At 32.3% G+C, this 24208-nt stretch overlaps 1 protein-coding gene across 1 annotated transcript in view; it reads left to right on the top strand.

Annotated features, from left to right (window-relative positions):
• CCDC172 (coiled-coil domain containing 172) overlaps positions 1-23313 on the top strand; it is a 55046-nt gene extending 31733 nt beyond the window's left edge. The window contains exons 5-8 of the mRNA XM_074374465.1: positions 2342-2443; positions 2796-2898; positions 22136-22223; positions 23047-23313. Coding sequence (XP_074230566.1) covers positions 2342-2443; positions 2796-2898; positions 22136-22223; positions 23047-23088 — 335 coding nt within the window. The 3' untranslated portion in view covers positions 23089-23313. The remainder of the gene's footprint in view (positions 1-2341; positions 2444-2795; positions 2899-22135; positions 22224-23046) is intronic.
• The last annotated feature ends 895 nt before the right edge of the window (positions 23314-24208 follow it).

Below are 24208 nucleotides of genomic sequence, written 5' to 3'. Positions count from 1 at the left end.
CTCAACCTGATAAAGAGTATCTATGAAAAACCCGTAATGAATGCTATTAATGATGAAAGAGTGAAAATTTCTGACCTAAGATCAGGAAAAGACAAAAATATCCACTCCTACTACTTCTATTCAACATTTTACTAGAGATTTTAGTCTGGGAAATCAGGCAAGAAAAAGAAAGACATATAAATTGGAAAGGAAAAAGTAAAACTATCTCTATTTGAAGATAACATGATCTTGTGTATAGAAATCCTAAAACTGAGCTAATAAACAAGTTCAGCAAGGTTGCAGATTATTAGATCAATATACAAAAATCAATGATATTTCTATATACTAGCAATGAACAATTTGCAAATTAAATTTAAAACATTTAATTTACAATCAAAAGGAATAAAATACTTAGGAATACATATAACAAAATTGCAAAGCCTATACACCAAAACTACAAAAAACAAACAAACAAACAAAAAACACCGTTGAAGGAAATTAAAGAAGACTTAAGTAAATGGAAAGTCATCCTGAGTTGATGGACTGGGAGATCTAATATTGTTAATACTCCAAAAAGTGATCTACAGATTCAATACAACCCTTATCAAAAATTCTAGCTAGCTTTTTGCAGAAATTTACAATCTGACCCTAAAATTCATGGAAATGCAAAGGATCAATAATAGCCAAAATCACTTGAAAAAGAACAGAGTTGAAATATTCACACTTCCTGATTTCAAACTTAACTACAAAGCTACGCTAATCAAGACATTGTGGTGCTGGTTTGAGTTTGGGCATATAGATCAAGGGAATATAATTGAGAATTCAGAAATAAATTCATATGTGTATCGTCAGTTTATTTATACAAGGATGCCTAGACAGTTCATTTGGAAAAGAATAGTCTTTTTAAATAATGGTGTTAGGATAACTGGATATCTTCAAGCAGATGAATTTGGACATCTACCTCATACTGTACACAAAAACAAAATCAAAATGGATCTAAGACCTAGATGTAAGAGCTAAAAACATAACACTTTTAGAATAAACAGTTGCAAACCTTAATGATCTAAGATTAGGAAATCGTTTTCTAGGTATTCACAAGCAATAAAGAATAGATAAATTGGACTTCATCAAAATTAAAACTCTTGTGTTTCAAAGAACACTATCAAAAAGGTGAAAAGACCACTCACAGAATTACAGAAAATATTTGCAAATCATATATCTGGTAAGGGACTAGCATCCAGAATATATAAAGAACTCTTACAACACAACAATAAAAAAAAACATTATTTTTTAATAGACAAAGAATGTAAGTAGGCATTTATCCAAAAAAGGCATACAAATAGCCAAATGAAAGATGCTCAAAATAATTAGGGAAATGCAAATCAAAACCATAATGAGATGCCACTAGTGTGGCTGTAATAAAAGAATTAGACGATAAGAATGTTAACAGAGGTGATGAAAATTGGAAATCTTATACATTGCTGGTAGGATTGTAAAATTATACAACTATTTTGGAAAACAGTTTGGCAGTTTCTCAAAATATTAAAGCTAAAGTTACTGTATTACCCGCAGTTCTACTCCTAAGTATTTCAAGATAATTGAAAATATACATCTACATAAGAACTTTTACATGAAAGTTCATAGCAACATTGTTCATGGTGACCGAAAAGTAGAAATAACCTAAATATCTATCAGCTGAAGAATGCAAAAAGTAAAATATGGCATATCTGTACAATAGACATTTATTCAGACATGAAAATGGATGAAGTACTGATACATGCCTTACCTCCAAATACTATCACATGAGATTAGGCTTCCATATATGATTGGGGGCAGGAAGAGGGCATAAACATTAGTCCATATAAATGTGTAATTGAAGTCCCAGAAGGTATGCTGGAAGAGAAAAAACGTTTGAAAAATTAGAAGATGAATCTTAAAGGGTGAATGGGAGTTAGTTGTGGGAATAAAGGGTGGAAAGGCATTTAGGTAGAAGAAATAATGTTAGCAATATTTTGAAATCTTATAGCCATATAGTGAGTACTATGCAATGTCATTTTAAATATGCTTTAGTTATGAAGAATAGCTTTCTTATTTCTTTGAGAAGCTTGTTTTACTTAGTGGCATTACACAGTTTTGAATTCTCTAACTATCAGCTAACTCTTGCTTTCGTATCCAGTTGTTGCTTACCTAATCCTGGTCAGTTTATTAGGAACAGTTTCTAATTGGCCAAGGGAAGCCTTTGGGGCTTAAAATTGGCCATATGCTGCTTAAATTTTCACTACACAGGGAAGGTTAAGTTTGCTGACACATATAAGGCAAAGCCTAAAATAGTTAAAATGTGTTTTTGTCTATTTGTTTCTAGAAATGAAGTCAATGGAACATGATAGTGGCCAGTTAAATGAACTTCAAAAACAGAAGAGTGAATTAATACAGGAATTATGTACTTTGCAGAGAAAGCTTAAAGGTATTATCTTTATGAGTTAGTTTATTTGCTGATAAGTATAGTTGTACACACATTATAGGGTCATATTCTTTAAAAATGTGTTAACCTATTGGGATATAGTGCAATTTTTGGTGTAAAAAGGAATAAGTGCAACCCCAAATTGATGAGTGTTAAATCTGGTATTTTTAATGTCACAAATTTTGTTAAGATTCTTTTTATGCCTTTAATTGCTATATTAAAGTAAAAAAAAATAAAAATCATTACTACACATATTTTATATGAAGCACCAGAAACCAAAATACTGTTCTTACGAATGAAGATAACTTTTATGTTTAATTTTTTAAAGATTGTAAGAATTTTCTTAATTGTTTAGGATTTGAAGATAAAAAAAATGAAGCCATTTGTACTACCAAACACCTAGAGGCAGAAAAAATAAAAATCAATGAAAAGCCTCAAAATGATGCTGAATGCTTAAGGTAAGAATTGCCTATTATACTTTGAAATAAATTATGGTAGTTTTTCAAGTTATCAAGTAGATTTTGGCATAAAGCTAAACGCATAGTTTTTTAAGTTCCACGTGAAGAAGTTATTTCCTTTTATGTGCATTCTGAAACATGCTAATAAGCAAACACTTTACTGGCTAGAAAGTGCTACACATAAGTTTCACGATGCATCAAGTCGATAACACTGAAATCAATTTTATCTTTCTCTATACCTCATGGACTCCATATTATTCACATCCTAATGGATTAAGGCAAAGTATTGTTTCCACAACTCTCCTTTCTGTTATTCCTAACTTTTGGGGCGGGAATGATTGAATTTATTTTTTATCTTTATAGATTTCAGGGAAAAAATCAAAATCTACTATTTTACTTGAAATCTGTCACTCTGGTTTTGTGTCTAAAGAATGAAAATGTATTTTCTGTGTGGTATATTTAGGTGCTTTCCTGTATTTGGATAATGAAAGAATGGCTGATGTTTGAAATGACATAGGCAGATACAGAAGGAGAACCCCCCCTAGTTTATTAATTTCACTATTTATTAATAATTCACTGTTATATTTGCTGGCTTAATTTTGAGAAGTTCATATATTTCCTAGGCTTAATGTAAGAAACAGAAACCTCATTACTGAATCTATGAAGAGGCAAATGAAGCCTTCTTTCACATAAATCATATAGGAAATATGTCCACTAGAGCTGAACAAATGCTTCATATTAGCAGTGTATTGCCTTAGGCCATAATTTTAGTAGATTGTGAGAAAATATTTGCAATTTAATTTTATGTTAAGTTTTATAAGCATGAAATATCAATCTCTTGGGTGATATGTTTGATGCAGAATGAGTTTCTGTAATGACAATCTGCTCATTGATTTTTTTACACTTTTAAAAATGGTAATGCCCGCTGGTATCATTATGGTTAGTAGTATAAGGGCCTCCAGTATGAACTCCAGTTTGGTGGGTTTATCACTTAGTCATAAAAATTTGCCCTGGGTTAAAATTAAACACACAAAGTCTGTTAGAGAGAGCTTTTTTCTTCACAGATGGTGACAGAGGAAATTTGGATAGAAAGGAACATCAATCTCTCTACCTAGGCCATTCTTTGTATTTTAGCAGTTATTAAACAGAATGCCAATATTTATCAGTTGCCACTTTAAATTCTTTAATATGTGTAGCTTAGTTTCCCTTCTGGTATGTTCCATAAAAATTATTTCAAGTGTGAAGATCAGTGTCAAAGTACTGAGTATAAAGATTTTAGAAAAGATGGCCATCAGTGTTATAATTAGCACAATAACAAGGAGCTGGTGATGATGAGAAATGATATGACATTAATTCAGCATCATTAAGGGCAAATTAAGTTGGTTTTAACCATACATTTTGGCATCGAATAGTCTTCTTCATTTGTGTGTTCAAATGTATACTGTGTCCTATAATTGCCTTTTTCTTAAATTTTCAGAATTAACTACTATTGGTATTTTTATTGATGCTATTTTTAGATGCTATTTTTATAGCAGTATTTCTCAAACTTGGTCCTATTGAGATTTTGAGCCAGATTATTCTTTGTTGTGGGAGGCTGTCCTATGCAGTGTAAGACGTTTAGTAGCATTCCTGGCCTCTACCCACTAAATGCCAGTAGCACCACCCACCCCTAGCTGTGAATAACCAAAAGTGTCTCCAAATGTTGCTGAATGTCCCCTGCTCAGAGATAGGTGGGCAAAATGTCCCTAGTTCAGAACCAGTTTTATTTTAAGGTTATTGTAATTGTACTTCTATTTTTATTAACTTTAGCCAGTAAGAAAGCAGTTATAAAAGAATTAATATTACTTCGTCTCTGTGAGCTTCTTGTTTCTACTTTTAGTAATCAGAAAATTTTGATACATATTTAATTCTGTCTGTATTATTGAAATTCTTTTATAATAATGATTTTTTAAGTTAATCTGCTTCTGCCAAGTCCAGGTTACCTGTTGGACTCTATCTTGATGCCTTCCGTCATTGTAGAGAACCAGTACTTTATATTTATGGTGGCTTAATGGTCTCAGCTTTAGGTGCTCTTTCCCTGTTTATAAATTATAAGATGTTTGTTTATTTAAAAGATTCTGTTGTGAAGATTATGAGGTCATTAATTAACACATGTTAAAGCAACTAACTTATATGATTAACATGATTAACACCTAAGCTATGATTAACACCTAAGCTGCAGGTTGAGTTAATTTCTAAGAAGCCTCCTTGTGGGTTGTAGAACTGACCAAGCTAGTTTTTTCTCATAGTCCAGGGAGGACAGAAATGATAAACCTCAGGGCCTCAAGAGACAGTAAGCATAGAGGTTAAGATGACAAACCCCTTTGAATTCCAACTCTGCTGTTTCCTAGGTTAGTGGCCTTGGACAAGAAATTTAACTTGTCTATGCCTCGTTCTCTAAATCTATAAAATGAAGTTAATAATGGCACCTACGTCACAATGAAAGTAAAAATGAAACGACTTAATATATATGAAGCCCTAGAACAGTGCTTGGTACACAGTAAATGCTCTAATTATTAGACATAATTATAATTGTATAATTACTTATGATTTCATTTTTATTTCATATTATCCATGTGGATTTCATGCCTTTCAATTTCTTTCTCATTTTTCCTTCCACCCGTCCTTTAAATGCAGAGGCTTCCTAAAGGTTACTCATTGATTGTATTCTTACTTTGTACTCCCCATGGGCTATCTCATCTGATCTAAAGTTTTAGTTATCATCTATAGATAATTTCCAAATCTTTGTCCCTAATACCTCCTTCCTATATTCCAGTCCTGAATTCCCAACAATTTAATATAAACATAGAAATAGATCTGAAGTGATGCTACCTCAATTAAACAAAAACAAAAGCATAATCCACTATCTCCCTGCATTTCTGCCATATACCCTCTATTGCTAGTGCATCAGAATACAATTTTGCAATTCCAAATATGCCACAGGACTTCAGACCTCTGTGTCTTTCCCTTTCTTCTCCATTAGCTAAAATCTGATGCAGTCCTCAAGGCCCAGCTCACATGTCATTTTTTTCTGGGTATTGCTCAAACCCAGAGTGTAGCAAGCACATTTGATGTGTTCACAAATCTCATCCTTCTCTCCCTACCTCAATCCATCATCAAGTTTTGTTACTTTTACCTACAGAATATTTCTTGAATCCTTCCACTTCTCTTTCCATTGCTAACATCCTAGTTCTGGCACCACGCTGTCTCACCTGGATTACAGTAACCATCTCTTCTGCTCTCCCCTCCCCACGTTTGCAGCCTTCATTGCATTGTAAATTGAATCGTGTCATCCCCCTTATTCAAATCAAATTCAGTGGCTTCATAATGAACGTAATAAAACCTAAAGTCTATGACTTGTCACAATAGGTGTATGGTCACCTCCCTGGTGTTATTTTCAACCATGGTCCCCTTCTTACTCTGCTCCCTTAAGCACTCCAAGCTTTCTTCTGCCTAAGACTTTTATCTATGCCTTTTCTTCTCCTCAAGTTACGTGTTTGCTCCTTGCCTGCCTGTCTCCTACCTGGTGGGACATATCTGATCCTTTAGATCGTACTGGAAATGTTTCCTCAGAGAAGGATCCCTGGGATCTGAATTTTGTAACCTCTTATTTTTCTCAATAAAACATTGTATTTTTCCTTTATAGCACAGATTCCACTTTGTAACTACATATTTATGTGCTTTATTTTATTAACATCTGTCTCCACCATGTGCTCAGTAAGGGGAAGGATCTTGTCTGCTTGGTTTACCACTTTATACTTAATGGTCTAATATCTTGGTACAGAGTGTGGCATATAGTAAGTGCTGAATAAATAAATGAAGGAGTAGAAGAGCATAATAAATTAGGAAAGCTTTCCTCTACTGTTTCTTTCTCTGTGTTCATAGAGAATATGCTTATAATTCTGTTACATCATTGATTATATTCTATGATAGTTATGTGTATCAGTCTATCCCACTGAACTGGGAACTACATATTTCTATCAGTGTCTGCATCTAACATCGTCAAGGACACATAGTGTTAAATAAATATTTGTTCCAGTGATTGAGTCTACATATAATTTTATTTTTATTACAAAGATAAAATGTCTTCCTATATTTTCGATGTTATTTGCAAAGACTTGGTATATATTAACCACTGGGATGGATCCACTGAAAAAAGCTTTACTGGTTTAACCCTCCTAGCTGACCCCCCAAAAACTCCTCCTTTCTTATTCTAAGGGGCAGGAGGATTGATTCAATCCTATTGATGAGTTTGGAAGGATAACTAGAGCGCAGCCCCTCCCTTTCCCTATCTCTTTGCGGGCTGGCCTCAGGGAGTGTATGTTCTACTCTGTTCCTCTATCCCTTAAGTTTTACAGTGATAGGACTCATTGAGAGAAAGCTTGTGGCATCCAGTTCTGCCTTTAATGGTGTGAGCTAGATTAGTCTAATTCTGGAGTTCAATTAGTAAATCCTTTGCGTGCAGATAGAAGCCACATTCTCGTGTCTGCTATGTTAGTAATAAATGTGACATCTGGGCCTTCCTTCTGCCTTTCTTATTTCTCAGTTGGGCAGAATTCAGTCAGGAAAGAATACTGTTGTGTATTGGACCCTTTCAAACTCCCAACATCTATTTTTTTATCATTGCTCAACAACAGGGTCACCAAAATACAGTTCTTGATCATGACTTTTTATTTACTCCAAATAGCAACATACCAGACAACTTTGAACATTTCAGGCATTTTCCTTACCCATGATACTCCTTCTTAGAATTGTTTTACATTTTTTATAACCAGTGTTTGTACTTGTTTAATACAACAGGAAGTTTGTTTCAGAAATGAAGCTGCAAAGTCAACAGCATGGGATTTTCTTTCTGAACATTTGAAGATAGTGTGGTTTTTATGAAGAGCATATTTGCAATGGAAACTGCACAAAAGTTAATATACACCTGCTACTGAGAGACTCTAAATGCATTTATATGAAGTAGTAAATCAGTGCTGTTTCCTCTTCAGTGAAAAAGTCATCCAGTTAAGTTAGTCACAGAGGTCACATTGATGGTCCTTAGATATACAAGAAGGTATAAATAAGCACATGATAGTATTAAAATTCTTCCAACCTCTCTAAATAAATACAGATAAATATGTATATTTACACTTTTTTTTATTTTACCAAATATGTATAGATATTTTAAAATTATGAGAGTAGGCTATGTTGATTCAGTAAGAAATTCACACACTGCAGAAATGTAAAACATCAGTCTCCTCATCGCCTTGCTCCAGAAACCCTTGGGATGTAACCATTGGTAAAAGTTTGGCATATATCCTTTCAGAGTTTATGTATCTTCGTGTATGTGCATGCGTGTGCACATGAGTGTGTTTAGCAAAAAAATGGGATCCCACTTCATGGTCTAAGTTTGCTTTATTGCTAAGAAAACATTATAGACATTGTCAAACTAGTTTATACTGATGGACTTCATTCTTTTTAATGCCAGTGTATGGAGGTGGCATATTTTGTAAACTTTCTCCCACTGATGGCTGTTTAAGAGTTCCTAAGTATTCATAATTAGAAATGTTTTTATAAATGGGTCTTTAAATACTTGTGGGAGTGTTTCTGTAATGTCATTTAAGGTAAGCATCATTTAGCAAAGTAATAGGAATTGTTATCCAGGCTATACTGAGAAAATAATGCACATTTACTTTGTAGTACTCTGTGTTATCAACAAGAGTGAACTCAAAGTGGATAAATGTAACAAGATCTCCATTCTAAAGTTTCAGGAAAACACTAGTCAAAAATTATATACCTGTAGCCAACCCATATCACCTCTCTTTTTTAACATTTATAAAATATGAAAATCCCCATTTAATTCTAGGATCGTTCTTAGCTATGTGTTTCATTGAATATTTCTGTTTACTCTGCATCATTTCTGTGAAAACTTCATCATTTATTCACTAACAGAAGTGCCTCTACAGCATTGATTATGTAGCCTTCAAGCTAACAGAGATCCTCTGTTTTGTGAATTCTTGGCACACACGGTAGTTATTAAAGCTTCTAAATAAATATAAAGGAAATTTTTTATGGTAGAATCAGTTGATTATTTTAAGTGTTATATTCTGATGTAAACATGCCTATTTGTAAATTCCCAAACTTTGAAATCATTTTATTATATAAGCCACATATAATATTAATTATTTTCAAAATTCATTTGTATCTTTGATATCATAATACAGATTTTTTAATTTTCATATTTTTACCTTTATAAACAACCCCTTTTGGTGTGGGGGTGGTGAACATGATAGAAAATGTGTGGTAAAAGTTGATGTCTAATTCAGTCACCCAGGATTTGAAACAATGGAGATTCTGGCAGGAGCCTTCTCTCGTTTACCTCCTTCTCAGCAGACCTCTAGTTCAGCCTTACATACCTGTGAGGGTTCCTACCTGTCAGCTGGTAGCCTGGACTGAGGAAAGGCATCATTAGAAAATTGAAATTCTACTTTCACAAAATCAACTGTCAAAGCTACTTTCAGAAATAAATTGTGTATGAAAAAAGTGACAGATGTATCTTTAAAAAATCATATTTTGTGTTTAAATGGCACTAAAATAATTTTCATATGAATTACTATAGAAGAATAATATAAAGTCATGCCATGAAAAAACTAGTGAAAAGTAGGAAGGACTATTTATTAAACCACTGGTGTGATTAAGGAAACAAAAAAGGGTAAGATTAATAGACTTAACACATAAGATTTAAAATTCCATGTGTCAAAAATGTCATGAACCTGGAATGATAATCTGGGTTTATAGTACTTATGACAAACAAAGGATAATAGTTTATCAAACAACTAATGGATTAAAAGTCAATAAGAGAACACTAAAAATCAGTAGTTTTTCATTCATGTATTCATCCAACAAATATGTATTAAATGCCTGCTTTGTTCCATACACTTGGGAAGTTACGAGGGATACCAAGATGAATAAGACAAGGTAATTTAGTTATACTGCCTATCAATTAAATGCAAATTAAAAACTACTGATTATCAATTTTCCATCAGATTTTGAAAGACATTCTTAAATGACCATAATCAAAATTGGCAAGTGTGTGGTACAAAAATAATCCGTACATTGCTATGGCAGTAAATGTTGCATATGTTTGGAATGCAGTTTGGTACATATACATTATTGTAAGCATCTTTAAAATGTTTATGCCTTTTAACCCCATGATTCTGCTTATGAGCTCTACCCCAAGGGAAATGATTCTGAGTATACAGGGAACTTAATGCACAAAAGTGTTCATAGAAGTGTTATTTGTGGTAGAAAAAAATAGGAACAACGGAAATGCTGTACCATAAATGAATAAGTTAACTGTGGTATAGCCACTTGGACTACCATATATTTATCTTAAATGGTGTTAATTGGCATGTGTAGTTAACTGGGAGAAATGTGTACGAGAGCATTAAGCAAAAGAAAAATCTAGGAGGCAAGATTACATAGTCACTGTTATATGGAAACAAAAGATCTAGATGGAAGTATACCTAAATTTTAATAGCATTGAGTTTGTGTACTAGGACTTTGGGTGAAAATTACCTTTCTTTCTAATTAAATAGTACTAGGTTACAGTTCTATAGCTAAAAAGAGTGTTCTTTTTGTTAAGGCTTTTCTATGACACTTAAGAGATAACTGTAAAAAATGGAATGGTACAGGAAATCATAAAAATACATGGAACATAAGTTTTGCTAAACCAACTAGCAGTGTTGGCCCATCTCATCATTATCTGATGATTCAGAAAAAGGTGACAATAACGAATGCAAACTGCCTTTAGTTATTGTGCAATAGGTGAAGGAATTCTTCTTGACTCCTGTAGGCAATCAGTCTATGCATTGAAGCATGAGATCTGCTTACAATTATATGGCTTTGGCCTAGCTGCAGATGTATTAATATTCATACCATTAGCATCTAGCCTCTTAAAGCTAGCAACAGTAATCTTTTCTTTAAGTGCAGCTCTAAATTCTACAGCTTGATTATATGCTGAATAGTGAAATACTTCCTATAATTCATTCTAAATGCTGTCCTTAATTTCAGGAGTCTCTCATTCTTATTGTTTGCTAACTAAAAGGGGAAGTGGTCACTGCCCAACGCTGATAGGCATGAAAGCTTTAGAGAACCTGTGGTCTATTTGAACTGAAAAGGGGGAAGGGCAAGTATTGATGGCATGGTGGGAAGAAAGATCCCTACTGTTGCATTTGAGAAGATAAATATGTTAAAATGAAGCCTTACATACATTGTACACCAGCATCCACAGTATATTGTAACTCTCCGTTTAACTTTCCACTTATTTTTTAAAATATTTATTGTAAGGGATTTTATGCTTATGTAAACATCTAATGCTCCAAATTAATAACTTGTTTCTATCTTTCCAACTTGAGCATTCTTTCAGAATTTTCATTCACTATTAAATTCCTAAAAGTTCAGAACAAAATGAACTTCACATATGTAAGATATTGTTACCCTATCCATCCTGAAAACTATTATGCGTTTCTTCCCTAACTATGTGTAAGTTCTAAAGTATTACAATATATTGAGCACCTGTGAACTAAACTAGAGCATTCCTCCACTCCCTTCTTTACCTCAGATATAAGTGCTGTCCTACATTGTGTTTCATTTTCGTGTGTGTGTGTGTGTGTGTGTGTGTGTGTGAGATATGACTTACGTGATTCATTTCTGGCTTATATATAATTTTCTTTGTTACATTATGAATTGTTAAAATTTATCTCACATATTTATACATGTGATATGCCTGTCATATATATACATATGCCAAAATAATGGTTATTTTTCCTTGTTTCTGAATTATGTAAAAGTGGTATCATAAATCATACTGTCTGGGACTTGTTTTTTATTCAACATTGTTTCTAAAATTCATCCATGTTGTTCAGTATAAATATGTGAAGATGCCACAATTTTTTGTTTTTTTAATGCACATTTGGGTTGTTTTCAGTTTTTGTTGTCACAAACAGTGCTGTTATGATCATCCTGGTGCACCTGTGCAAGAGTTTCTCTAGGATATATGCCTGGCGGAATTGCTGGGTATAAGGCATATAAATGTTGAATTTTACGAGATAGCAACAGACTATCTTCCAAAGTGATTAAACCAATTTATACTTCCATTGGCACCTTATAAAAATTCCTATTGATCTCCATCCTCTTCAATGCTTTCTTTTCAGACTTCTTAATTTTTGCCAATCTGGTGGACATAAAATGGTGTTTGTGATCTTAATCTGCACTGCCCTAACTGCCTATGTGATTGGGCATCTCATCTGTTTATGGACCATGTGTTTCCTTTTCTGTAAAATTAATTATTTTGCCACTGGGTTGTTTGGGTAATTTTTCTTTTTCTTACTGATTTCTAGAAGTTTTTTATTTTTAGTCTTTTGACAATTCTTGCTTTTGATCTTTGATTCTGTTATGCATTGAAAATATCTTCACCCAATTTATGAGGTTTGGGTTATTTTCATTTGTTTATTTTTGTTGTTGTTTGTTTGGTGTTCTTTTATGCTGTTATGATTGAATAGAGTTCCTACTTTTACTGGTTGAAATTATCAGTCATTTCTTTTTATGGTCATCATTTTTGTGTCTTGTTTAAGAACTCTTTCCCTACTCAAGATCAGAAGGTTGTATTCCTCCATATTTTCTCTAATAATTTTTAAAGTTTGCCTTTCATATTTAGGTCTTTAGTTTATTTAGAATTGATTTTTGCTTATATGCACAGTAAGATCCATTTTTATTTTTTCCACGTGATATGTAGTTGTCCCAGCAGCATTTATTGAATGGTTTCTCCTTCCTCTAGTGATCTACAATACCACATCTTTTATTTAAAAGTAATATATTTGTGGATCTATTTCAGGATTCTGTTTTCTATTCTGTTTCATTGGTCAGTTCATTCATTTCTTTTAAAACTGTCTTAATTACTACTGAATGCATACTATGCAATGTTAACTATTTAATTACTGTTACTTTATAATGAATCGATGTAATGCAGAACACCTTCTTTTATCCTTCTTTGTCTTCATCAAGATTGTCTTGGCTATACTTGGCCCTTTGCTTTTATATGTATGTTTCTGAATCAACTTACATATCCATGAAAATCTGTTGTGATTCTACTCATCCTGTAATCACTTTTAAGAGATTTTGTATCTTTATTAAACTGATGCTTCCCTTTGTGAACTTTGGCTGTGTTGATTTATTTGTCTTATTTAATATCTTTTAATAAAACTTTATAATTTTCTGTTTATTAGTCTTAACACATCTTTTGTGAGTTTCATTTTTAGATACCTTTTAGTTTTAGATGTTACTGTAAATGGGGTTTTTTTAAATGACATCAATGTCCTATTTACTGCTGGTGCATGGAAATAAAACAGATTTTTGTATGTTGATTTTTTTTGGCCACTATCTTTGTTAAACTCTATTTCTTAAAAAATTATTATAGACGATTAAAAGCACATACAAAAGTAAAAGAGAAAAATATAATGAATCCTATGTAGTTGTCACTCAATTTTAACAGTTGCCAATTTATGGCCAGTTTTATTTCATCTATAGCTCTACCTGTTTTTCTCCTGTAGTACTTGAAACAAATCATACATATCATATTGTTATCTTATTATATCTCTATAAAAAGAAAATTTGAAAAACATAACTAGAGTTCATTATTACATATAAAATAATTAACAGCTATTAATTGATATCATCAAATGTCCAATCAGTGTTCAAATTTCCAATCATTTATAAATGTCATCTTTTTGGTTTCTGTGAATTAAGTTCCAGGTAAGGTCCACACATGACAATCAGCTGATATTTTAAATCTCTTTTAATCTAGATGACTCCTCCTCCTCCTTTGGTTTTTTTTTTTTTTTAACTTGTAATTTATTTGTTGAGAAAATTAGGTTTTTTATCCTATATAGTATAGTTCTTCAGTTTGGATGTGGTTGATTATATGTTCCCATTTTATGGTTAAACATGTTCGTTCCACTTGTATTTTCTATAAACTGGTAGTTAAATCTAGAGGCTTGATCAAATTCAGATTGAAAATTTTGGGCAAAACTATCAAAGGTAGTGGTCTCTTTTTTCATTAGGATTATAATGCTTAGTCCCTCTCTCTTTTTTCTTTTCTTTTTTCAATGTTAATGGCCATTCATGCTCAATTCCTAGTGACTTTCTAATTATTTTTAATGCTTTTTAGTATGGCCTAGACTAAATTATGCTTACGATGCTGACAACCCCCAGATCTCAGTGGTTTACAACAGATTTGTTTCTTGCTCATACTACATGTCCATGAAGAGTTAGCCATGCTCTTCCTTCTTATCTTCAGTCTGTGACTAAGTGTGAAGGAGCAGCCCCTATTTGGAGTGTAGGCTATTTCACTGCAGAAATAAAAGAGATCACATTGAAGCATACATCTGCTCTTAAATCTTCTGCTTAGAATTAGAAGATAAATAAATTATGCACGTTCGTATTTTATTGGTGAAATCAAGTCGCATAGCTAAACCTGACTTCAGTAGGGCAGAAATGTAACATCCTATAGGGATGAACACTGAATATACTTGAACAGCAAACCATCTACTACAGTGATATCTGTAAGTAACAGGTTTGTTCTCTATAGTTACTATACCTTTAACGTCTTTCCTTGCCTTCATGTGGTGGATTGGAACTTCAAAACGATGTTGAATTACCAAGAGGGAAGGCTAAAAGAGAAGCAGGTTGGGAAATTCATTTTTGTAGACATCTTAGTTTGAGATAATTATTTAATATCAAATGAAGATATTGAGTGGGCAGGTGGCTGATGTGCAAAGTTCAGGGGTAAAGTCAGGCCAGGATATATCTATTTGGGAGTCATACATGGTATTTCAAGCATAAGAGTACATGAGATCACCAAAGCAATGAGTTAGATATTCAGGAAAAAAAAAAAAAAGAACAGTAATAGAAAGGATCCTTATCTTATAACTGGTTTTAAAGGGAAAGCTTTTGTTTTTTCCCTATTATGAATGTTTTGTTGAGAATTTTATATAAATATACTTCATGTGATTAAAACAATTATCTTCTTTTCCAAGTTTGCTAAGAGTTGTTTTTGCCAAGATCATGAATGGGTATTAAATTTTATCAAAAAATGTATTCTGCATGTATTGAGAACATGGTACGTATTTTTTTCTTTAATCTGTTAATGTGGTGAATAACATTTATAAATATATAAATATTAAACTACTCTCACATTACTGGGATAACTCAACTTGGTGATGGTGTATTTTTTTTAATGTACTGCTCTTTTGTTTTGCTAGAATTTTAAGATTTTGCATTTATATTTATGAATGAGATTGACATGATTTTTTTTTTTGTACTCTTGTTGTATAGTTTCAGTATCAAGACTATGCAAGCTTCATAAAATGAGTATGGGTATATTATTTCTTTTTCAATTCTCTGGAATATTTTGTGTAAGATTAGAACTTTCCTTGAAAGTTTTACATTTTTTAGAACTTATTTCTAAACCTACTTGGACCTAGTGTTTTCTTTGTAGGAGCTTTTGGACTGCCTCCTCCTCTCTGGCAAGCACCTGTTTACTCTGTGTCTATAACTCTGTTTCTATTTTGCTGTGTTTGTTCATTTGTTTTGTTTCTTAGAGTCCACATATAAATGAAATCATGCAATATTTGTCTTTCTCTGCCTGACTTATTCCGCTTAGCATAATACCCTCTACGTCCATCCACATTGTTGCAAATGGCAAGATTTCGTTCTTTTTTATGGCTGAGGGTGTATACATATATACATACCATATATGTGTATATACCATATATATTTAGCACAATTTCTTCATCCATTCATCTGTTGATTGGCATTTAGTTTGCTTCCATATCTTGGCTATTGTAAATAATACAACAGTGGACATAAGGGTGCATAAATCTTTTCGAATTAGTGTTTTCATTTTCTTCAGATAAATACTCAGGAGTGGAAATTCAGAATGATATTGTAGTTCTATTTTTGATTTTTTGAAGAATTCCATACTGCTTTCCATAGTGGCTGCACAAATTTACATTTCCGTCAGCAGTGTGTGAGGGTTCCTTTCTCTCCACATCCTAGCCAGCACTTACTGTTTGTTGTCTTTTTGATAATAGCCATTCTGGCAGGTGTGAGGTGATACATCCCTCTGGTTTTGATTTGCATTTCCCTAATGATTAGTGATGTTGAGCATCTTCTCATGTTACTCTTTGCCATTTGTATGTCTTCTTTGGAAAAAAGTGTCTATTCAAGTCCTCTGCCCATTTTTTAATAGAGTTTCTTTTTTTGATGTTGAGTTGTATGAATTCTTTGTATATTCTTTATAGTTACCTTTTTTTTTTTTAAATTTAAGAGTCTGGGCCATTTGTTTTGTGAATATCCCTCAATTTAGATTTATCTGTTCCTTTGAGATTAGATTCAGGTTAAATATTTTGGGGCAAGAATAATACATAAGTGATATTTTGTTCTCAGAGCATTAATTCAGAAGGCATATAATGTCGGTTTGTTTCATTTTCAGTCATGTTAGGTTTGATCCCTTAGATAAGATGGTGTCTGCCAGATTTCTCCAGTGAGAAGATATTCTTTTCCATGGATATTTACTGAGAGATATAGGGGTGACTGTGGGACCTTGGGTATAGCCTTTTCCCCAATAAATTTTCATGCAGTCATTTTAGCATCCAGTAATGATTTTTCCCTGAATCAACTATTACATCGGTAGTTGCAAAATAGTAACTTTCTCTAATGGAATTCCCTGTTTATTTATTAGTTGGTAAAATTCTGGGGGGAAAAAGGCAAAAGTTCCCCTTCCTCTCATCCCACCCTTTTAATTTCTCCTTTTTAAGATTTCCTGTGAACTCATGGATTTCTGTTTTATTTCATGTGTTATAATCTATTATTGGCATTATTTTTAATGCTCACGTTTTCCCAAATTTGACTAGAGGCAGCCCTTTGAACTCAATTTCTGTTTCTTTTGACATGTTCCATCAGTTTTTGGTCACTTTCCTTCCTTCTTGTGCAGCAAAATATTCTAGGCTCACCTTGTATATTACCTACCTCAGCCTTGGGACCAATTATTTCAAGGAGTCCTGGTATCTTTTAGTTGGTGCTGGTTTTAGAAACTAAGATTAGCATACTAGATGTGCTCATTGCTACTGAATGTCCATTACTTTAAATAGACAGAAATAAAAATAACATTTTTTAAAAATTATGATTTTTATATTGATCCCTTCCATTCAAATCCAAAATGTCAGGGCTTCTCTGTTTCCTCCCTCCATTTCTATGCATATCTTCCTTCTTCTAGTGAATACTCTGGTTCCTAACAACATCAGTGTAATTATCCATTTTGTATAATATTGCAAAATAACATTAGAATTATTAGCTGTGTACCTACACTAAACAACAAAAGTAGTAAATAAAATTTAAGACTCCTTTGTAATTCTTATTGCCTTATAACATGTCCTGCTGAGGGTGCATAGACTACTGTGTTTGAAAATTACTTGAATTTATTCTTTTTTATTTTTCTCTGTGATTATAAATTTGAAATGCAGTTAGGTTTGTTTGTTTCTGTTGGTGTTTAACTCAAGTGTTATTTTGTGTCAAACTATGGTTCTTTTCTTCAACTTTATTTAATTTTATTTGTTGAACATGTAAATCATTAGCATGATTCAAAAGTCAAAAGTATATAAAAAGATACATCCAGAGGAGTTTCATTCCATTTCATATCTGTTCCACCTCATTTTCACTCACTGCTGTAGCTGACCATTTTCACTAGTTGCTGGTTTATCCTTTCTGTGTTTCTTTTTACAAAATATATATATATATTTTTTCTTGTATCTCTTTCTCTTTCACATGTGTTAACTATATATAATCTTTTGTATCTTGTTTTTCAGTTAGCAATATATACAATGTATCCTAGAAATCACTCCATGTTAGTTAAAAGAGATCATCTTCATGCTTTTTCTATCCATTATATACTCCATTATATTGGTGAGCTATAGTTTATTCAACAAGTCTCATAAGAAGGGACACAGATTGTTTCCAGGATTTTGTGATTACAAATAATAATGCAATAAATAACTTTGTGCATGTATTCTTTTGTATTCATAGGGTGTATTACTGATGTGGAAAGGTAGAGTCAAAAGAAAAATATAAATGTAGTTTTATTAGCTGTTGCCAATTCTTCATTGAGATTTAACCATTTTAAATTCCCACTATCAATGTTTGAGTACACCAGTTTACCCACAACCTTATCAAAAAGCTATGTTATCCAGTTTTTGGAGTTTTACCAATCTGATAGATGAGAAATGATATCCCTATATAGTAAATTTTCAGGCTTTTACTATGAGTGAAATTGAACATGATTTTATTATGAGTAATATTTAGCATTTTCATATGTATAGGGATGATAAACTTTTTTCTGTGAACTCCCTATTTATGACTTTTCCTCATTTTTTTAAGAAAGAATTTTGGTCTTTTTTTCCCTTTGATTATAAAGTTTCTTTATATTTTAGAAAGATTAGGCTTTTATCTGTGATATCTGTAGCAAATATTTTCTCCCTTGTATTCATCTTTTGACTTTACTCATGTGTTTTCTATGCAATTTTTTCAATGTAATTGAATCTAATATTCTTTTATATCATTTATATTTTGAAAAAGTTTTTGATCACAACCAGCTTATAAAGGTATTTACCTGTGCTTTCACTTTGTCCTTACATAGTTCCATTTTTTTACATTTAAATATTTGATCCAATTAGAGTGTATTTTGGTACATGCTGTGAAATACAGATCCAATGTTAGCTTTGACTGTCCATTTATAGCCACGTAACAAATAGCTACCCAGTTTTTCTAACACAGCTTATTAAAAAGTCCATCTTTTTCCCAGTGATTTGAGGTGCCACCTTTAATTAACAGGTACTAAATGTTCACTTATAACTTTAAGTAGTCTCTAATGTCTGGCTTCTTTTATTTAGCATAATGCATTTGAGATTCATTTATACTGTTCCATATGTTAGAGATAATGGCAGAGAATTTTACAAAAATAATGAAATACTTTAAAGCATAGATACAAGAAGCTCAGAAAACTCCAGTCAACATTAAAAAACAGAAGCAAACATTTATATACATCATATGCAAACGTCTGTAAAACAAAGAGAAAATCATGAAGGAAAAAAAGATGCAAAGATGCTACATACAAAGGAATGAAGATAAGAATTACAATAGAGTTCTCATCAGAAATTATACAGGCCAGAATATAAGGGAATGACATCTTTGGAGATAGAAAGTGAGAGCTATCAACTTAGTTCTCAGTGAAGGAATCTTTCACAAAGGAAAGCAAATTAAGATATTTTTAGACAATACAAATAACAAACACTAGAGAGTATACAGAGGAAAGGGAACCCTCCTACACTATTGGTGGGAATGTAAATTCATGCAGCCACTATGGAAAACAGTATGGAGTTTCCTTAAAAAACTAAAAACAGAGTTGCCATATGATCCAGCAATCCCACTCCTGGGCATATATCCAGATAAAACTATCATTTGAAAAGATACATGCACCCCAGTTTTCATAGCAGCACTACTTACAGTAGCCAAGACAGAGAATCAACTTAAATGTCCATTGACAAATGAATAGATAAAGAAGATGTGGTGTATATATATATATATATATATATATATATATATATATGTATATATATATATATATACACACACACACACATACACACACAATGGAATACTACTCAGCCATAAAAATGACTTGGAGGACATTATGCTAAGTGAAATAAGTCAGACAGGCAAAGACAAATACTGTATGATATTTATATGTGAAATCTAAAAAATACAACAAACTGGTGAATATAACAAAAAAGAAGCAGACTCAAAAATATAGAGAACAAACTAGAGGTCACTGGTGAAGAGAGGAGGGACAATATAGAGGTAAGAGATTAGGAGGGACAAACTGTTGGGTGTAAGATAAGTTACAAGGATGTATTGTACAACATGGAGAATATAGCCAATATTTTGTAATAACTATAAATAGAGTTTAACCTTTAAAAATTGTATAAAATACAAAATAAAGATTATTATAAAAATTTTAAAGGACCATATTTTTGGACAAATATGAGTTTATAGACTTTCTTCCTGATGATAGACTACATAACAAAAAAAAAGAGGCTATAGTATGTTTTTCAGGAAGAAGGAATATAATACCAGATAGAAACTTGGAGCTACACAAGGAAATAAAAGCTCCAGTGTGGTTAAAATAAAGGAGAATATAAAAGCCTTATTTTTTCCATTTTTAATTGCTCTAAAAGATAAATGACTAAAGCAAAAATTGTAACATTGTATTTTATGTTTACAGTATATGTAAAAGAAAATTTTGTGATGCCAATGAAACAAATAACAAGAGGGAGAAATTGGAAATATACATTTATAAAGTTCTCATATGTAAACTCAGCAGTAGTATATTATTTGAGAGTGCATAGTAGTAAAACCAGTGCACACATTACACAATTTTTAAAATACGTATAAAAATTAAGTCAACAGAGGAGATAAAATACGATCATTAAAAAATTTAATCCAAAACAGGCATAAAGAGAGGGAAAAAGGAACAAAGAACAGATTAAACATATATAAAACAACTAGCAAAATGCTATGTTTTTAATCCAGCCATATAAGTAATTATACTAAATGTAAATAGTCTAAACACACCAACTTAAAGACAGAGATTATCATATTAAATAAGAGTAAAACACAAATATATGGTTTCTACAAAAAATAGCACTTTAAACATAAAGACATATGTTAAAAGTAAAAGAATGGAAAACGATGTCCTGTGCCAGCAGTGTCTGAGAGTTCTAGTTTATTCATATCCTTGTTTATACTGGGAGTTGCCTGTTTTTCATTTTCGCTATTCTGGTGGGTATGTAGTAGCACTTCATTGTGTTTTTCCTTTGTGTTTCCTTGATAACTAATGAAGTTGAGCAACTTTTCGTATTTTTACTAGCCATTGGATATCTTCTTTTGTGAATAATCTAATAAGAGTTTGTGAATGTGTTTGTGTGTGTATGTTCCCATTTTCCTTTGTGTTGTCTTTTTCTTACTGACTTGTAGTTCTTCATATTATGGATATAATCCATTGTTTATTGTCTCTGCTGATTTTTACTTACAGTGGCTTGCATTATTGGGTGCTTGGTGATCTTTGATTGTGAGCTCATTGTTCTTAATCTGTGGGAAGCCTATGGGCCTAAATATGTTAAACTTTCTTTCAGAGGGGATTTCCTTTTGCTTCTGCTAGCATTTGGAGAATGCCACTGGCCTAGGACCCCTTCACCCACTCCTTAAGGGTCAGGGCGTAGCTGAGGTTCAAGTTTATTCATACTTTCACCTGGTAGCTGGGTCAACTTGCTTAGGTTTGTGGAGTAATACTGCTCTTAGTATCTACCCTCAGGGAAGCCTCACCTTCCTAGCTGCCCATCTCAGGCCCTAGCTCTCTACCTCTCCAGCCACAGCTCATGGCTTTTGCTTATGTTTTTCTTCTTAGAAGGATATTAGTCAAAATGCTAAAAATGGAAGACTATTTACTCATTATTTTTTACATTAAATTTAGGCATGAGATAATTGTTGAAAAAAAATTTCAGAATATTCAAAGAGTTAAAGACAATTGGGGGAAAGAAGCATTGATATTACTTTCTCACTCTCAAATTAAAATATATTTTAATTATATATGTGTATCATAAAGTTAATGTTTAATTTTAGAGCAAGAGGAAATCTCAAGAAGTCACTTATTTCTATACTTAAAATTTTTCAAGTGAGCTTCAGAGACACTAGATACTTCAGCCAAGGTTATTTGTTTGTCAGTGGCCAGGACTGAAGCAGAAGTTTTTAGATAATACTGTATTTTTCCCACTAAATTATATTGCTCTTTTAATTAACTAAAATTGTTGTGTCTATTATTTATTGAGTCTACCTTATTTTCTTTATGAGAGGGTTTTTTTTTTCAGAATTTTATATAGACCTTACAGAATTATAGACAATTAACATTTCTTTCCAAATTCTTAAATGTTCACTTGAAATTCTGGTAATAGAAACTCTAAGTCTGCCACTATTCATGTAATAAAGAATTTATTATAAACATTTATTGCTGAGCTAATTAATAGTGTGAATTTTTCCTTTAAAACAGACTTAAAAAAGAATTAGAACTTCATAAGGAAGATGACATGCGAAGTGTTTATGATGCTCTCCAAACAGAAATAGAATTTTTGGAGTTGGTAAGCCATCATTGATTGTTTAACATTGGTTCAGCATTTTTTTTACCTACCGGTAGGAATGGTTTTACTGGTATACGTCTCTTTGAACTAGTGTTCTGCCTTTCACATGGATTTGCACTAGATACAAAACACAAAACAGTGGCAACAAACAAAACTAAGGTCAGGATATAAATCTGTGGAATGTTTTGAGTCCTGGAGAGTTAGATGCTACATAAAGCAAATTGTACTTAAAGAAAATACGTGCAATTTCAAACTAAGTTAAAAAAAAATTCAAACCTTACCTCACAACATCCCCTTGACTAAAACTGTTACTAGAGGATTAATGCACTGAAACAGTTTAACTATCATAGTGCTTAAAAGCTTTTTGTTTTTGGTAAGTATAAATTATATTTTTATTATATTTGATCCTACAACTTTCTTATTACTGATTTTTATGATCTAAGGAACTTTGGATTCAATTATTGGAAACTTATCTTCAGATTGTGTGGGAGCACTTTAAATTGCTTTTAACCTCTTACTTTGGTTGTTCATAAAATGAACACAGTATTTGTCATGCTCTATTTTAATAGAAGACATAAATAGCTAGCTTTAAAGTGTATTAAGATATAGTTCCATGTTTATTTCCTGTAAACATTTTCTTGTTTAAAATTTCCCAATAGATTGTTAGGATTTGTATTTTATAAGAAATATATATTTATAAAAACTTTCAAAAATAAAATTTTGAAATGCCCAGTTATTGTTGTACTAAATTTACATGAATTTTATATAACCCCTTTATTAAGAATCTTATTTTTCTCATGACTAATATATGTTTTCATTTCAGACATTGGCACAGAAAGATCTTCAGGAAACAAATGACTTGTAGAGAATTGATCATCTATCCAGGATTTGATCAGAGCATCTTAGTATCAAGTCTTTGTGATAGATACGTGAATGATACCCGTTACAACAGATTCTTGTGGAAAATTTGAGGTCCAAAATGTTCAAAGTTGTTGATATCTAGAATTGGTATATTAGCATTAAAAAATAATTTTTTTGGTCTTGTTACCTGCTGAAATTTGAGGGTTCTTATGTGGTTTGATTGTGTTTCTAAAAGAAGAAAAAAAGAGAAATAGATACTGTTTTCTTGGGCTTCTTATGTCCCCCTGACCCATAAGCTGACCTGTACTTTCTGATGTTGTTCATTCTTTGCTGCAGCTTACCTTGGATCCAATGAGACATGTGTAGGGAGGAAAGCTCAGAATATTGACCCAATTTTGTCGGTGCCCATTTCCACCAACAAAGATGCTTACTTTCATTTTAATCCTTCTCTAATCATAAGATGTCTTTTGACAGAGGCCTTCTGAGGCCTTTCATCTGCAAAAGCCAGTTTTCTCCACTTTTCTCTAAATGTATTTATAGAGTTAAGTCTGGGGCACCTGCAGCGCATTCCAGTAGTTTGTGCCTGCTAGTTTTCTTCCTACTGCCAGTGTTGGTTAGAATGAAGAAAGTCCTCTACATGGGGAGGTACGCAGTCTCCTTATGACCATCAGGATTTATATTTGCTGGTGGCCTCAAATATTGCGGTTGAAAACAGTGTACTCATGTTTAGATCAAGCTTGGTATTGTCACCAAATTTCCAACATCACGTATCTTCCTGCTGTTAGCAGTCTTAACTAGGAAGAAAGGTATATTTTCATCAGTTTCTAAGAAAAGTGTGTTGAAACTGTTCAATAAGGCCCTAAATTGTGGTAGGTAGGGGAGAGGAACAAAACCTGTTGAAGGATATATCTCAAAGTACTGAGTGCAAATGTTTTCTTCTGTGTTGTAGTTAAATTAGTTTAAAATCAAATATGAAATGTATACAAATGTCTTAGATCTACTGATGTTAAGGTAGCCTAGGTTCAAATCAAGTCTTATTTGGGCATAGATTTGTATAAGTTGCTTTACAGCTTTATTTTTTAAAAAGTAGCAAAGTTAAAACTCCTTTGAGATGTGTAGCAATT

Source organism: Camelus bactrianus, chromosome 11 (genome assembly GCF_048773025.1).
Source record: "Camelus bactrianus isolate YW-2024 breed Bactrian camel chromosome 11, ASM4877302v1, whole genome shotgun sequence".
NCBI lineage: Eukaryota > Metazoa > Chordata > Mammalia > Artiodactyla > Camelidae > Camelus > Camelus bactrianus.
Note: the sequence above shows the minus strand (reverse complement) of the source record. Positions and strands in the feature narration are given on the sequence as shown.